Source organism: Athene noctua, chromosome 21, assembly GCF_965140245.1.
Source record: "Athene noctua chromosome 21, bAthNoc1.hap1.1, whole genome shotgun sequence".
NCBI lineage: Eukaryota > Metazoa > Chordata > Aves > Strigiformes > Strigidae > Athene > Athene noctua.
In genome coordinates, this window is record NC_134057.1 from 4558829 (window position 1) to 4575769 (window position 16941).

Here is a 16941-nt window from a genome sequence, read left to right on the forward strand (position 1 = left end):
TTTATTGTTTTGGGGAAGAGGTTAAAAGGGGAAATCACAGTTCGTTCAGCAGATCTGAGGATCAAAATTAGTCCTCCAGAAGTGCTATGAGTAGCTTTTGGTTCCTCTTTCACCTGCACTTCTGTGTATCTGTCCCAGGTATCCCCCATCCTCAAGTTACAGCTCCCACAGCATAGCATTTAGTCACTCCTTCAGGCTGCTTGAAGAACTAACCTCACAGTTTACTAGGTTAAAATTTTACATTGGAAGGTTTGTGCCCACACACTTTTTCTGTCCCTTGCATGTCAGAACTCATAAGGGCTGGCCGACAACAGACAGCCCTCCCACTTGAGGAGTTTCTTCCTGTAAAGAGTTTAATTTATTTATTTGCAACAGCTCTTAAGTTCTAGTATGCAATAGTAAACTTGATCAAACAGCTTGTGCATGTACCTTCCTCTCTTCCACCTCCTGATGCAAACCCCCTTGTTCTGCTGTGGTCAGGGTGAAGAGGGCTGGGCCAGCACGGGTAGTGGGTTGTGTGAGTACTGAGGGACTTGCTGAGGACAGTGATGCAGAAATTCTTCCCGGTGTAGAACTTCTTGGGTCCTTGAGGACTTACAGACTCTGGTCTGGTGTTGACCAGACCTAACCTGGCCTCTGCGGAGAGAAGGTGGGAAAGAGCTCTGCGCTCCACAGCGCTGCAGGTTCTGGGAAGGTTTTGTAGCTTGGGTGGTGCCAACCCTGAGCTGGCTCTGTGCCTCAGCATGGCACCACTCCAGACCCTGCTGGACTTGAGTTGACTTAATACAGAATCAACTTTGTTGTTTCCATGTATGTGGTTTAATTAATCTGTAATCCAGATAAACAATTCCCGGGTGATCAAGAGCTAAGTATGTACCAGTAGTTTTGTGTGCCAGCTAGTGACTGTGCAGTATGGTCCCCTCTTGTTAGGATTTTGAGTTGAATTTTTTTGTTTGTTTTTTCCTTTCTTCCCTCCCTTTGGAGGAGTCAACATCTACTTAGAAGTGCACTTCCAAGCAGAATGTTAGAAAGCTACCCTGAGCTGCTCAGTGACTTCTGCTGCCCTTGAAAACCTTAGTTGTCCTGTGCATCTCTTGTCTCTGAAACATCTCTGGGCAGGAATGCTGCCACAGCATCCTTCTTCTTTTGCTTTTCTCTTCTGTAACATTCATGTAAGCATTTATTTTTTTTCTTGTTTGCTTCTTTTCTTCATTACAGATGACATCTGGGGGAACCGAGAGCATTCTGATGGCCTGCAAGGCATATCGAGACCTGGCTTACGAGAGAGGCATCAAACAGCCAGAAATGTGAGCAGTAGCTCCACAGCTTGGTTTTTGCTTTGGGGGCTTGTGGGATTTACTGTTCCTGAGTTGAGGTGGCTGCTGGATCTCAATAATCCTTCATTTCATAGCTCATTACCACCTCCTCCTTGTCCACCTGTGTCTGAAGGAGAGAAGCCTGGGTTGAAAGAAGTGCTGCAAAAGTACAGGAACCTTTAAATCAGCCTGGGAGGCATGAATGTTGCTGGGGGGCTGTGGCAGCTATGCTGTGCAGATGTATTTTGGCAATACCTGCATGCTGCTCTAGACAGAGCTTGCTCTTATCAGCTTTGGGCCCCTCTCGAGCACAGATTGTCAGGCCCTTTGAAGTGTTTAAGGGTTTTGATTTATTCAGATCAAAGAGGGTTTAGCCTGAAAACTCTGGGACTAAAGTTGGGGCTGGCTGGATCTGAAATGAGAAATTGTGCTAATCATTACCCTGCTAATAGAGGATTTGCTCTAATACGCTTCTTTTTTCTAGATGGTGTATCAAAAATATTTCTCTGGTTAATTGCTTACAAGGGGAAAATATAAAAAGAGTTGAAATGCTGTGGTGTTCATCTTCTGCTGAATTCCTGCGGTTCTTTTCTTCCCCGTCTAACATTTTTGCATGCTGTTAAAAGCCCTGATAAAGATATGGTGCCTCAGAGAACAAGGTTAATTAAGGCTATTTCAGCCACTGCCATTAGAGATGGGAGACAGCAAATGTTAAGTTCATTTGGTGCATTTATGCTGCTCCTTCCCTTTTGTGTTGTCTCATACACCCCTCACAGGGAAGGTGGCTGGTTGGAAAGGGAACAATATTGTTTGATATGACAAGAAATTAGCTTTCTTGGAAATTCTAGTTCCTGGTTCACAGAAGACCATGCAGATAGAATTATTTTAATCTTGGGTTGTTCAGGATGAAGTGTCCATCACTTCAGAACAGCATGTGGCCTCTATTCTGTCCCAGATTATATTTTCTCCAACTTCCTTCTTTTTTTTCTGTCTGTATGATTTTTGGCTAGTTGAAACATGCAGTTGGCCTGTTTGTGACCTGTCTGTCGCAGAGAAATATCTACAGGTTGAATTTTTTTGCTCCTTCCCCTCCTCTTCATGGTAAGGCTTAGGTGCTGCCTGGGTTGACACAGACAATCTGTTCCTTTTCTAGGTTGGTCCCGGTGAGTGCTCACGCAGCGTTTGATAAGGCAGCACACTACTTTGGACTGAAGTTGATTCACATACCATTGACCGAGGCTATGGAAGTGGACGTTCAGGTATCTCTTCAGGCAGCACAGCACTCTTTCTGTGGAAAAGTGGCATTGTACAGCAAATAGCAGGAAATCTATCTATCCAGGTAGCAAGTCAGTGGACAGAGAGAGATGAGTGCTTCCTGGGAATAAGGAAAAACGGCAGGAGTAAATGCCTGCAATTGGAGATAAGGTTTTTTTGAAATAACTGGATATAAACCATTCATTTGTCCTGTGTGACTAATTTAGAATCAAATAATTTGTGTGTTTCAGAAATAGCCCCAGATTTCAGATGAGGGTGAAGAAAAGTGTTCTAGTATTTTCAAGTGCATGAGTTAAATGACTCAGTTGGTGTCTGCTGATGCTTGTGGCTCGTAGCTTTGCTTTCTGTAGGCTTTTATGTGGTGGATTTTAAGACCAGACACTGCATGTTTTCACTTTTTATCTTTTTTGGTAGGATGGCACTTGGTAAATGGAATGTGAGCATCTTCTCTCTTTAAATCTTCAGGCAATGAGGAGATCTATCTCGAAGAACACAGCCATGCTGGTCTGTTCCGCTCCCCAGTTCCCCCATGGAATTATGGATCCGATTGAAGAGGTGGCAGAGGTAGGGGTGCCTCTGGGACTTATGGGTGCTGTAGCAATAAAAACAGCATGTCCTTCTGTATGAGAAGAGCAGAAGGGCTCCAGGATGCCAACTGGTGCACCTGGTGGGGGGAGCAGACTGGTTGGGAGGGTATTACTGTCCTAAAATCAGGTGTTAATCAACAACAGGGTGTGTAGGACATAATTGGGAAGTGAGAAGGAACATAGGTCTCTTTTTTTTTTTTTTTTTTTTTTTTTTTTTGTTGTTGTACCCTGTAACTGCTGTGAGAAGGTGGGCTTTAAATACCAGAAGTTATCTCTGGGCATTGTCATAGAGCTGTTTGCATGAGACTGGATTTCAAACTTGAGCTAGTGCACGTAGTGCATCATAGCAAGGCAAAGCAGCAAGTCTTTTGCTCATGCTTTGTCTCTGAACTCTCAGGTCTGTGTCGTAAACTTCTATAACTGAAGGTGTGTATCATGTATGTGACTTAGAGCTCTGCTGCACCCACTGTGAGACCAACCGGAAGGGCGCATTCTTTGATATCTGAAAGGAAATAACAGTAAAATAATTCACCTGGTAAAAAGGCTTTGATTTAGGACCTACTGATTATAGCAAGCTTGGTGCAGAAGCCTGAGGAATGGTTGGAGGGAATAGGAGTTAAAGGGCTGGGATCTTATTTTTCAAACACGCCTCTCAATTTTCCTCTCAGTGCTCCAGTTCCTGGTTTGTTACAGACAAAGTAAGTGCCTCCTGACTTTCTTTTCATTTGGATCCCGCCTTTACACTTTGTTGCAGATACTCCTTTTGGACCATGTTGTCACATCTCTTTGGCAAATATAGCAAACTGCCAAAATGCGGTTGTTTTCCCTCTCACTAGCAATCTTCACATGTGGAAGGTAGAGAAGGCATCCCACAAGCAGCCAGTCCTTCCAGATATCTCCTATTCTCGACGGCTTGAAAGCACATGATGCTCCAAAAGGGTCCAGGAAACATTTAATTGTGAAGTGCAGAATACCTTTTGGTGACTGGAGTTTGGGTGCCCCAATGACAATTTTCTTGCCTGGTTGTGTGTAACTCACCAGAATCTCTTGTTCTCATGCAGCTTGCGGTGAGGTACAAAATCCCCTTCCACGTCGATGCCTGCCTGGGTGGTTTTCTTATTGCTTTCATGGACAAGGCAGGGTTCCCTCTAAAGCATCCGTTTGACTTCCGCGTAAAAGGTGTGACCAGCATTTCTGCTGATACCCACAAGGTAAGAAGGGGGGCGAAAGGTCTTCCCGTGCTTTCACTTTTGGGGAGTGATTCCGGATGCCATCCCTGCCTTCGACCATTTCTGCTCTGCTAACTGGAGGAGTGCTGAAGCGTGGGGGTAGGGGCTGCTCTATTTGGATGCTTTGTGCAATGCACCGAAGTATGGGCAAATGGGATCTTGGTGACTGCATGCAGTGAGTGCTTGAGTGTGGTCCTGTGCCCTCTTGCTGCTTTTTAATGCTTTCTGTGCCCCTTGCAGTATGGCTATGCTCCCAAGGGTTCCTCAGTGGTGCTGTACAGCGACAAGAAGTACAGGAGCTACCAGTTCTTTATAGCACCCGACTGGCAAGGGGGTATATACGCCTCCCCCTCCATGGCGGGCTCCCGGCCTGGCGGAATCATAGCTGCATGCTGGGCAACTCTGATGCACGTAGGAGAATCGGGCTACGTTGAGGCTACGAAGAGGATCATTAAAACGGCTCGTTTCCTCGAATCGGAGTACGTGCGTGCCTTAGCATTTTGACTGTACTCTTTAACCCTGTTCCGGACTCCTCCCAAACTGCTCTTGCTTCTCTTGCAACTTCTGTTTTTTCCTGGAGGAGCTATAGCATGTTACCTGCTGGGTAGGGGTCTGCTGGGCAGTTATGGGAGAAGCTGCTTTGTTTATGCCCAGGTGCTGCCCTGTGCCAGATAGGTGAGAGGCACAGAGGGGAGGGGTGCAGGCATTTTTATTTAGCTGACTTTGCTTTGAGAGTTTCTTCTGCATCATCTATGGCTGGGGGAGGATCTGGAAGGACTTACTCAAGATGACAAAAGAAGGGTTATACTCTCTCTTGTTGGGGTGCTTGTGTTGCTGTGTGAGCTGATAAGCTGATTTTCTCTGTCTTCCCTTGCTTCTCTATCTTCCCTCTTTTCCATTTCTTCCTGAGTTTACTTGACTTTAAGGTCCTGTAATGACCCAAGTCCTCTTGCAAGTCCCAATGGCTTGGGCTGGTTGCATGATTTTTTGTTAGGAATGTGCTGTCATCTGTTCCCTTCTGTAGCTTTTCCTTTAAGGCTCCAGATGGATGGACAGAATGTCTGGCCCCTGTAACCCTGGTCAGTCACTTCTTTTCTCCTTTGTCTTTTCAAGGTTGAGAAAAATTGACAGCATCTTCATTTTTGGGAAACCTGAGGTGTCTGTTCTCTCCATCGGTTCAAACACTTTCGACATTTATCGATTATCTAATTTCTTAGCTGCAAAAGGATGGAACTTAAATGTCCTACAGTTCCCATCAAGGTGAGTTTCTGGAGACCAGTGGAGCGATGTGCATAGCCAGGGTATGCAAGATGGTCACATTCAGGCCATGTAGCTGTCGTGATTTGCTGAGTGGTGTTCATATCTGATAAATTGTATGTAGACTTTTCCTCCTCAGAGAAGGAATTACTTTTGTAATTGCTGATACACAGCAGTTACTGCAGTGAGGATAAGGCAACAGTAATTTTAATGAGCCTGGCAGAGGACATATCTGAGGCTCCCTTTCTATTTACCTCTGTCTAATGCAAGCAGAAAAATATAAATAGCCAGGGCTTTATCTCATGTTAGTTAACTGAGGGTTTGTAGATTTATTTATTTATTTTTAGTATCTTCCCGCTGCCCACTGAAGATGAAAGCAGTTGAAAGAATGGTGAAGGGCTGATCATTTTCAGTGATCTTTCCATCCTGGTGTGAAATTAAATGTTTGTCAGAGTTTCCTTAAGTGGGTAGTTGTTGTTTTTCTGTGTGTAAAAGGGGAAAATGCTCTCACATGTAACTGCACTGAAAAAATTTTGGACTGGTGGTTAGCATGAAGTGAAGTCTAGAGAGTCTGAAATGATAGCTCAGAGGTGCGAGTAGCCCCTCTTCCTTCTGGTGGTGCTAACTTCCACACTGTGGGTTCCAGGCTGGAGAGGAAGGGGAGGGAAATGATGACAAAGATCACTGTGCTTGCAGGCAGCTGCAGTTTTCTCACCAGAGGTATACCTAGAATGAGGGGAGAAAATTTAGGGCCTTTGTATGGTGAAGTCAGGAAGGAAGGAGGAGTTGCCGTTTTGGAAAACAAGAGCTGAACTCTTGCAGCTTGGTTCTAGCAAGTATTTTGCAGGGGTTACTTTTAATTGGAAAGAACTGGATTGTTCTCTCATATTATACTGCTAAAATGTTATTTTAAGGAGATAGACGGTCACTGGCCAGGAAGGAACTAAATTGCTGTTGGTTGCTCAGAAAATGTGGAGCTGTACATACCTGAGATAATCTCTCCCCTCTCCTCTGCCTGCCCAGCATTCATCTCTGCATTACGCAGTTGCACACAAAGTCTGGCGTTGCTGAGCAGTTCCTGAAAGATGTCAAAGACAGCATTGAGGAGATCATGAAGGACCTCAGCGCCAAGACCACAGGCATGGTAAGGAGGCCAGTGTATAGTGAGGGTACGTTTGGGGTGCGTGTGTTTCTCTGACGGCATTAACGACCCTGTGTAATGACCTCCTCTTCTCTGCTTAGGGAGCCATCTATGGAATGGCCCAGTCCGTCCCAGACAGGAGCTTGGTAGCGGAGATTTCTCAGGCGTACTTGGATGGCCTCTACAGCACGGATGTTCCTTGCAGTGAAAAGCACATGAACGGCTCTCCTGGCCACCACTGACTGTAGCACAACAATCGGTGCCTCGCCAGCTGGCACTGGGGTGGTTCTAAAGGTTTCCTAGGGGAAGAGATTGCAGTAAGCCTTTGTTCCTAAAACTGCAGGTCTGATGGCAGCTTGATCTTGAAAACTTCCTTCCCCGTCTTAGTCTGTTCTAAAATCCACGTTATTTTCATGCCCAACTTCAGTTTTAGGGCTTTTCTTCCCTTCCCCCTGCCTATTTTCATCATGACTGTTGATGGTGAATTGAATGTCCATTCCACAACTTCAGATTCCTCAGGTATTCTGCGTGTCACTTCATTCCTTGCTGTTTCTTCTCCTCAGACCTGGTATTCAGATGGTGTCCAGCCAAGTGTTAGATTTGAGTTCTTATGTTGTGTTCCAAAGCTTCAATCTTCCCAGAAGTTGAAGGTAGAAAATAAATTGAAAATTTTGTTTTCTTTTGAGTATTCCTCCAAGCTACTGCATTTAACAGACTGTGCTGGGAGCCTTATATCTCTGTAATGCAGAGCCGATAAATTGGCAAAGGAAAGATGGTCATGTACTCTCTTTGAAATCCCCTCTGGAGATCTCAGTGAGACTGCAATCAATATCTGCTGAGGGGGAAAAAAAAAAAAAAAACAAAAAAACAACACAAAATCCTTTTCTGGAATCTCTTGGTTTGAATAACAGCAGAAATAGAAACCAAGCAGGTGGTGTAGAGAGAGGAACTGGATGGTACTGAAAATCCTTGGTACGTACTAACTGTTTTGCTTCCCTGCCTCTTCTAAAAGACATGCATTTACCACCTAGAGTGCTTTTGTCATACCTTGCACAATTCTGGAGGGAAGTGCAAAACAGTGATTTCACTGTTTATAACTTGAAGGTTTTGCACTATCTCACTCACAATGCTGTAGCAGAGTCGGTCGGGCCCTGGCGCGTGGCATGACTAGGGACTTCATGTGCAAACAGATGGCGCCAAAGCTGACCTTTTTTTACCATGATCTTTTAGTATAAAAAGGTGACTTTTGTAACAGTAGTAATCTCTGCTCTTTGCACTGATTCTTTTAAGGCACATTCTCAAAAGGGCATTCACCATTGTGCCTTGATGCTTCTCTGGCTTTTTTTTTTGTGGGATGCCAGGGAGGATTTGAGGGTTCAGCTGTTGACCGCAACCTTTGCTGCAGTTGTTTCCTTATGGTACTATACTGAAAAAATAAACCTCAAAGGCAGACTGGCCTCAGAGAAAGTACACTTGCCTGGAAGGTAGAATATTGAGCCAAGTCCCTTCACAGTATTACAAAGATGCTGGTATAGTTCTGAGAGGTAGGCGATAGGATGCAGCAAGCTGGAGGTATTCAAGCCTTGGGCATATGGCTCATCCTTCCTATTCTCTGCTGGTTTTAATGGTGAGAGTTTTCCCAGTGCAGCTTGTGAGGCAGTTTGGCCTTAAGGACAAGCTAGAATGTCTTGAGTTATTAAATAGTGGTGGAGTCACTCCTGCAGGGCTCTCCCATGTGTTTCCTCTCAGCTTTTTGCATGCTCCCGAGGGCTTCCCAGGCAGAGTTCAGCACTCGGGAGAAGACATCGTGCCACATTTGCAGTGTCTTGTAAAGGGTGCCTGAAGGCATCTGTCTCTGCTCTAGCGGGCTTCTAAGCCTAAAGCTGACCATCACTGGCTTAACACCGCTGAAGCACACAACTTGCACAATATTTAAACCAAATGAGAAGGTTACTTACTAGCCACTGCACAAACCAGTGCATCCTTGGGCCTAGTGATTGTGGGGAGGATTCTTGCTTTTTAACAGGTTTATTTTCAGTGCTAGGAGACAAAAGTATTTTGACCATCTGCCCTTAAACTGATGACTTTCTGCCTGTCTCTGATAGTCTCTTGATGGTGTTACCAGCTCTGGCAATCAGCATTTATGTTGGACCTATTTATTCTGAGAACGTCTTGCCAATGTGACCATTGCTGCCTCTCTTGAGTTTGCTGTACTTTGGAGACAGTCTTAAGTGTCTGGCTACTGTGATGGTTCTCTTTTGAACCGGGATTTTAAACAAAATGCAAAAAAGGGAGGTACTCTTTTTGTTTCTGCTTTAAAAGAAAAGGGGGGGGGATGGATTGGGATGGGTTTAAGGAGAGAAAAACTCCCTCCTCTTCCCTGGTTGCATTCTCCTCTGAGGAAGTAGATGGATCTAACAGATCAGTGCTCCATTTCACATTTTTGGATGTATTTGAAGTTGTTATTTGTAAGTCATTGTATTCCATTCTGGGCTTCACTTACTAGTAGTATTTGTGGGTTTACTTTTTTTATGTGTATTTGTTCTATACTGTAAATGTAATCTGGTCAGACCGCTGTAATTTACTGGTGTGTAGTCTTCATCCTTGTCATCTAACGTCATCTGCATCTCCTTTATCATGCCAAATGGTCTTAGAAAAATGATGTGATTAACAGGCTGTATAATTATTTAAAAGACAAGAATAATTTTATGGACTGGATTATGATCTGGAACTGGATGGTACTTTAGACCTGGAGGGATTTTTGCAACTATTAATTCCTGCAAGATTTCTGACTGTTGGGTTTTCTGAGCAAGACGCTAAATCTGTTGCTTGTACAAAGCACTCCCAAGGGATCTGCGTGCTCGTAGGTACTAGACTGAAGAATATCCAGTGGGATGGACCAAGAAGAGATGTGTGTCTTCATGCCATGGATTTCATCTGCACTTTTCTGATGACCTGGGGGAGGGAGGAGTGGAAGGGTTGCATACAACACAGTAATACCTTGCCCAATAAATTCACATTGACTTTTTAATGAACAAATGGGACGAGTTTCTCTGATGGCAGTATTCTGTATTGCTCTAATTTGCCACTGTAAAACTGTAGGCTGAAATAGCTGAAGAGATGGTGAAAATGGGCCTAGTTTGTATTAAAAGTGGTGCATTTAGCTATCTAGGCTCATTGAACTCTTATTTTTCTGTTTCAGTGTTCATTTGAATGAATGGGGACCTATTGCTCCTGGTCTCTGCTCATGTGCAGTCTAGTCTGTGGCAGGGGGGGATGGTTTTATGAACCTCACTAACTCTGCCTGAGGGCTGCTCTTTTATTCTGTCAAGATAAAGGTGATGTCTGTGGCAATGTCTTGCATGCAGTGTTCAAGGATGCTGAAAATTGTCATTTAAGAGCTATGGATTTTCTTTTAATACTTTATAGAACTTTAAAGGCTTAAAAAAAAAAAAAGGACCTGAACTGGGTGTTTGTAGTGTTTCTCCCAGACTGTTTTGCTACTGTGGGTTCCACAGCAAATTGTACCAAAAATGCAGCAGTTTGACTGTAGCCTTCCTGAATGCCGAGATTGTTGCGTTACTGGAGTTAAGATTTTACACCACCAAATCCACCTGCAACCTCTTTTGGGAGGTATTCCACTGTAAGGAGCTTCTGGCCTGTTGCTGTGCTGCTTTTGTGCCTTTTGGTTGTGCCTACCCGGTGTTTGTGCCTTGGCTATGGTACACTTCTGATTTTAGCGCAAGCAGTTTTTTATCTGATCAGATCTGGCTTTGATAATCTCATTCTCTTTCAGACCCTGTTCACTTTTAGGTGCAGACCTGCGAAGGCATGTGTCACTCTGCTTCAGCAAGAAGCTTTTCTGTGGCAGAAGCACCTTCTTGAGAGCAGTCAGGCCAGTACCTGCCTTGGGAAAACCTGCAGGTATAATTTTGACTGTGAGGCCGCCTTCCAAACTGACATCAGGTTAACCAAGATGTTTATTGTAAACATTTTCAGTTGGTATCCTACCAAAGACTAGTTACAATAGGGGTGAGATCACATGCCTGCTTATAATACTGCTAGAGAGAGGTTACAGTAATAACCAAATTGCACATTGCGCTTGCTAGTATGTTACAGAGAAACCAAAGGGTTGATGTACCATGTTTCTGATAGAAAGCATATTCCTGCAGGTAAGAAGCAATAATGCAGTGGCTGGATGGGGTCAGGCCCTGGAAAGATTTACTGGTGCAGTTGTGTAACATGACTCCTGGTGAAAGGGCAGGTCTGCTGAAGGCCCCAGAGACACAGCTAACGAAGGGTTTAAGAACGGAAGCGGCAAGATCAGAGATGGATATATGCATGGTGCCCAAGAAGTGCCACCATCCATCTGAGCTGTGGCAGGGAGCTTGGCATGGCGTTAGGCAGTCTGGATCCAGGAATGAGCTTGGAAGTGGAAGAAGGCTCTAGGTGCAGCCGTCCAGGTGAGACATGGGTTGTGGCAGCGGCAGAGTTGATTTTTGGCTTCGTGTGTGTGTCTCTAGTCAGGAGAGAGAAGCTGCAACCTGCTCGATGAAGCTGGCCAAGTTGATGTCTCGCTCCGATAAGCCTCCACACTCGTGGGTGCTCAAGGTGATGTGAACCTAAACCAGACAGACAGACAGACCAATCAAGTGTTGCTGGCAGAAAGAGCAGGAATATTTTCCTCCAGTGCTGCAGACAGTTTGCATGTGATGAGACAGGTAGCAGTATGACTTTCTCCAGACTTGGTAGCAAAATTTCCCCAGGTGGGAGAGGTGGTCTGGCACTTTGCCTGGTTATCTCTTTCCTACAGCTCATCCTGGCCACGAGCTGTCCCTGCTACCCCTGCCTTGGCCAAAGCAGCCAGCTGTGCTCACTTTCTAATTCCTTCTCCAGAAGCTTTTTGCTCTGCTCCTAATTCTGATACCGATTTTAAAAAGCAACCCTGGTGCTGGCCTATAGGCAGCTACTGCTCAGCTGGACAGATAAAAAAAGGGGGAGGAAAGGATCTGTAAGCTATAGCTGCAGGCTGTCTGCAATATGCTGAGGGAGGAGACCCTGCTGATCTGAACGGGACTTTCTGCTGCTGTTTTATGACTCAAAAAAGGCATCGCCTCCCTGAAGAGCTCAGTTTGCCCTCACCATCCCTGTTTCTTACCTTATTGTACACATTGAACCATTCAGGGTGGTGATCCAATTTTTCTGCTTGTAGAGCCACTCTGGTCATGAAGCCAAAGGCCTGCCCAGTGGAGTGAGAAGAAAAGTGAGTTCTGAACCACTTAGTTTGTGATATATTGTTTTTCACCCTGTTGCTATTAATTTTACACTGCAAATGTCTAGGCAACCCAACCAAATGCAAGGCCTGGGATGTTCTGTATCTTTGTTAGTTTTCTATGAGTTTTCCTCTTTTGGGGAGCTTTTCCCAGACACTTCGGTGTCTTGGACAGGTTATCTTGCTCAGCCATTACATTTCAGGAGAAACACAGAGGGGTTTCTTTGGCTAAGCCTTGCAGATGGGACCCCCTGCTCTGCAAACCAGCTCTCCTGTTTTGTAAAACTTGGTAGCACTGGCGCTCGTACCCGGTTGAAGTCCTTGAAGTGGAACTCTTTGAAGATGGCGTCTCTGCCTTCCACCTCGTTCCACCCCACGGCTCTCAGGTTTGGCAGCAGCTGCTCCCTCTCCTCTGTGCTCAGTCTGTGGGCTTTTCCTGCCTGACACCACAGAAAGGAGAGGGAAAGAGGGGAGCAGATCAGATCAGTGTGGCAGAGGTAGGATGAAGCAGATGTTCGAAGCAGTGAGGCATCTTACGGGTCATGGAGTAATGGATCTGTGGAGGCAGCTGCAGACTGGGTGGGAGGGTTAGAATCACACAGAATTGGAATCATTCAGGTTGGAGAAGATCCTTGGGATCATCGAGTCCAACCATAACCTGACTCTACAAAGTTCTCCACCACATCCCCCAACATCTCATCCAAACAACCCTTAAACACCCCCAGGGATGGGGACTCCACCCCCTCCCTGGGCAGCCTATTCTACTCTCTGACCACTCTTTCTGGGAAACGTTTTTTCCTCACGTCCAGTCTAAACTGCTCCTGTTGCAGTTTAAAGCAGTTCCCTCCTGTCACTAATTCCCAGCACCAAGCTCTCTGCAATGTCCTTTCAGGGAGCTGCAGAGAGGGATGAGGTCTCCCCTCAGCCTCCTCCTCCTCACACTGAACACTCCCAGCTCCTGCCCTGGCTCCTCACAGGATTTATTCTCCAGGCCCTTCCCCAGCCTCGTTGCCCTCCTCTGCACTTGCTCCAGCCCCTCAAGATCTCTCTCGTATTGAGGTGCCCAGAACTGGACACAATACTCAAGGTGTGTTAAGAGTGTGTCTGCAGACCCAAACTGGGGACTGCTGATGATATCAATGCTGTTCTCTGCTCCCCTGCCCTGGGTACATCCTGCATGTACCTAGGTCAAGTGAAGTCCAGCTTGTCACTTTTGTGCTCTGACCAGCAACACCTACCACTTCACCAGTATGTATTCATTATGACCTGAAGTACTAAGAAATGATGATTGTGTGAGGTGAAGCTCCCAAATACATTACGTATAATTTTCTGGGAAAAAAAACCCCAAACCAAACCCTGAAGCTCTGTGATGGCTTCTAGAACTGAGAACTACTTGCTTTTGAGGTTCATGAAGTACCTTCCCAAAGCGGGAGCGCTTTATTTGCAGGTCATCTGCACTGGAAGCCTGCTTTAGAGGAGGAAGAAGTGGTGTGAATCAGAGAGATGAGTCACACTAAATTGGAGTTCAGCTCTTTTTCAATCACACTTAATGTTACAATGGAGTTTAAGAGGCTGTTTCTGTCGGTGAGTAACAAAGGACAAAGGGAGGGATTGTGATTTAGTATTGTCTTCCCCTCTTGGGCAGAGCTGCTGTTGTTTTCTAAGGTGTGGGGGGGAACAGTTCTTGTCTTTGGGGAGTGAATCCAGGCAAAGGCAAAACTAAAATGAAGTTCTTGGGGATGGAGGCTACCTGAGCCACTGTACCTTCTGGCTCGGTGGGGAAGACAGGAGTGAGTGCAGAGGGGTATTGCTCTATCTAAAAGTTATGTTTTGGCAATTAAGAGTTGGTGAGGATTGTTGTTTCTCAGTGATAAAGACCAACCTCTCTCTTCAGAATTTGTTTTCCTTTATGTGCTGTATAACAAAGTGTGGCAAGCTAGTCATGAGTCCCAACAAATACGGCCCACTGTTTTGTGGGTGTTTGGTCAGCAGCCCCTTGAGATGTTTCGCTTGGGCATCAGTGCTCACAATTAGCATCTTAAACAGCTGAGCAACTAAGTCAGATTGGTTTTGTACAGCCTGTGAGTAGGTAAACTATAGGAAAAGGCAAAGAGGCAGCCAGAAAACTGATGGTTTTGTGGATTCTTCTTTAGTTTTACGTGTCTTGAGGAAGACTGGAAAGATTATGCCCTACTCCCATGTTCCTGGGTTTGCTAAGATATCAGGCTGTGTGGGTGCTACCAGTCTGCATAGCTGTCACCCTTATGCTTAGAGCAAGCTGTCAGCTGCAGAGCACTTAATGAAATGGAGGGTGCCAGGGTGCATGCTGAACCTTAGGTCAGGGGTGGCTGGGGATGGGATGGTTCCTGTCCCTTGGCATCGCAGCTGCACGCTTTCCCTCTTGCCCAACGTTTGGGGAAAGCCTTCCTCGCCCGTGCGTGCTCTGGCCTCGCTGCTAGCGTGCAAACCACCTGTGCTGCCCTTCAGTCTGTGCAGCGTTTTGGATGGCCTCCTGCCAGTCCCGGCTCTGCCCCCCCCCGGCTAACGTCACCCGCGGCCCTTTTCCGAGCTCTGCCTTTGGAGGGAAGGTAGTGAGTAAACACAGCTCGGTGCAATAAACCCTCAGCCGTTGCCCTTCCGAGCCGATGGCGTGATAAGCCGGGTGCGGGTAGCTTAGCAACTGGATAACGTGGGGACGGAGGCTGCTCTGCATGGGGCCGCAGCCAGGGGGGCACCCGTGGGGGCTGTCCTTGGGGGGGGCTCTGGTGGCAACGGGGTGGCGGCTGCGCCAGGTTTTGGGACCAGGGCTTGAAACTCCCTGCTCGTGTATCTCTTCACACAGCTGGAGAGGAAAGGCTGTGTAAAGCCGGAGCTGCTGCTTGCCTGGAGCAGGGGGTATGGATGCAGGGGGCTGGGTTCCAAGCCGGCCTCCCCCGGGCAGAGCGAGAACCAGGCTGCTTGGGAGGGACGCGGCTTAATTGTTCTCTGAGCCCTTGTCCGCATCACAACTACATGGGAGGATGGGCCCCGGGGCTTTTTCCAGGCCCAGCTCACCTCTTGAGATCCCAGCAACAGTGGGAGGCATGGCCAGGCTGAGGTTTGGCCAGCGGAACGCAGGGAAGCCAAGCTTCTCCGGCTGTGTCGTGATAGCAAACCCTCTGCCCCGAGCTCCCTCCACCCCACTCCCTTCCCCTTCCCTCCTCCACCACCCCGGCACATCGGCCAGCCTGCTGTTTTTCTTAGTATGGAACGTTAATGCTTTCATGTGCACTTACTCCTTTAAAGCACACTCTTCTCATTAGGGAAATTTAATTGTTTTGTTTTCTTTTGCTGGCTCTCAACTACCAAGGCATTGGGGTTTTTTTCTATTTTTTTTTTTTTTTCCCAGCAGGAAACCAAGTAGATGTATTGTGCAATTGAGGGAAAGGAACCAGCATGGGAAACTGGGAGAGCTTTGGGCTTTCTGGAGGTGAAATAACCCTCTCGACTCAAACTAACATCTTCACTTTTAAGGGGTGACTTGTCACCTAGGAGAAGGTAAAGGGGACAGCCCTGGCGTGAGCAGGACCTGCAGGCAGGGCTGGAATGCAGTATGCCACAAGGCCCACGGTCTTTGCTCCTGTCCCCTCTGCTGCGGTGAGAAAGGTGACTTCCAGGCGGCCAGGGTGAGTTGCCGGCCGTGTAGACAGAGCACGCATGGGGGTCATGCTCGCCGTGGGGCTCACGCTGGCAGCGCAGCCCTGCTGACGGGCCCTTTCCCTCCCCCTCGCAGAGGAGCCGAGCCTGGCGAGCCCTGCCTTTGGTAATTCAGCAGCAGCGGCCGAGCTCCCTGCGTTACTTATTAACCACAGCACAGAGCTCTCTGCTCCTTTCTCCCTCTCCTCCTGCCTCTTCACAGAGGCCGGAGCTGCCGCTGAAACCTTCCTGCCCTGTCCTTTGCCACCGCCTGCAAAGCAACAGCTGGATTGCCCAGCAGCGACTTACCATCGCCCGTGGGTCTCCGTGGCCTCCGTCCCCCGTCCAGGCTGGGTGCTTCACGTTCTACCGTAGCCCGGCGGAGCCGTGGCTTGTCCGGGGCGATGGGAGGCGTGGCGAGGGAGCCGGGTCCACCCACGGCGAGCTGATGCCCGTGCCTTTCCCAGCGCTGCCCGGCAGCGGCCACCCACCCGCGGGGCCCTGGGGGGCTCGGGGGATGTAAAGCGGGACGCTGAACCCCTGCACGCCGAAGCGGTGATGTGTCCACCCCTGAACCACCCGCCCCTCTCGTGTAGGGTCACTTTTGGAAGCTGTTGCACGGGGAAAAGGCAGAATGGGATGGAGAGGGGCAGTTAGAGCCAGTACTGCTGGATGCTGCTGGCAACACATGCGGTGAATGTGACGGTCGTCCTGGCTGAGCATATACGTTGTGCCTCCCAGCCCCTTGAGCTCAGCGATAATCACGAGCTGAGGGTTGCATTGTCTGGGGACAGCCGGGATTGTATCGCAGCACGTGGACCAAGAGACAGGGTAACGGGGAGAGTGCGTGCAGCACAACACTTCTGAGCATTTTTAAGGTGTTTTCTCCTGTTGCCGAGGGAACCGTGTCTGCACGGATGCCGCATGCTGCTCCTCGGCGTGTTTTTGCTCTCCAGGCCTGCAGGATTTGTGCCTATGTCCTGTAGCTCATCGCCTGCTAAACTCACTCACGTGATGGGCGATTTTCCGGTGGTAACAACAGCGTTGTCCTGTGCTGATGTACGTGGTAGACAGAAATTCAGCACCCTGCTATACCCTCGTGGCTTTCTTTACCCCTGATCTGGCAACTGATTCTGGAAATTTTTTACTGTAGTGTGACATCCACCCCTTGTATAGACTCTTATACATC

The 16941-nt window shown here is 47.4% G+C and overlaps 2 protein-coding genes across 3 annotated transcripts in view; one reads left to right on the top strand and one right to left on the bottom strand.

Moving 5' to 3' along the window:
- Window positions 1–9961, top strand: part of SGPL1 (sphingosine-1-phosphate lyase 1) — a 32077-nt gene extending 22116 nt beyond the window's left edge. The window contains exons 7-14 of one of the 2 annotated variants that reach the window (XM_074924280.1): window positions 1219–1307; window positions 2470–2575; window positions 3057–3155; window positions 4240–4389; window positions 4648–4886; window positions 5521–5667; window positions 6688–6808; window positions 6907–9961. In XM_074924280.1, the coding sequence (XP_074780381.1) occupies window positions 1219–1307; window positions 2470–2575; window positions 3057–3155; window positions 4240–4389; window positions 4648–4886; window positions 5521–5667; window positions 6688–6808; window positions 6907–7047 (1092 nt within the window). In that variant the 3' untranslated portion in view covers window positions 7048–9961. The remainder of the gene's footprint in view (window positions 1–1218; window positions 1308–2469; window positions 2576–3056; window positions 3156–4239; window positions 4390–4647; window positions 4887–5520; window positions 5668–6687; window positions 6809–6906) is intronic. The other variant, XM_074924279.1, reaches the window with a different exon arrangement.
- An 839-nt stretch (window positions 9962–10800) lies between these two features.
- On the bottom strand, window positions 10801–16169 carry PCBD1 (pterin-4 alpha-carbinolamine dehydratase 1). The gene is made up of 4 exons (XM_074924281.1): window positions 16062–16169; window positions 12386–12517; window positions 11964–12044; window positions 10801–11427 (listed from the first exon to the last, which is right to left on the bottom strand). Exons 1-4 carry the CDS (start codon window positions 16062–16064, stop codon window positions 11329–11331), a joined length of 315 nt encoding a protein of 104 aa, XP_074780382.1. The 5' UTR covers window positions 16065–16169; the 3' UTR covers window positions 10801–11328.
- Between the last annotated feature and the right edge of the window lie 772 nt (window positions 16170–16941).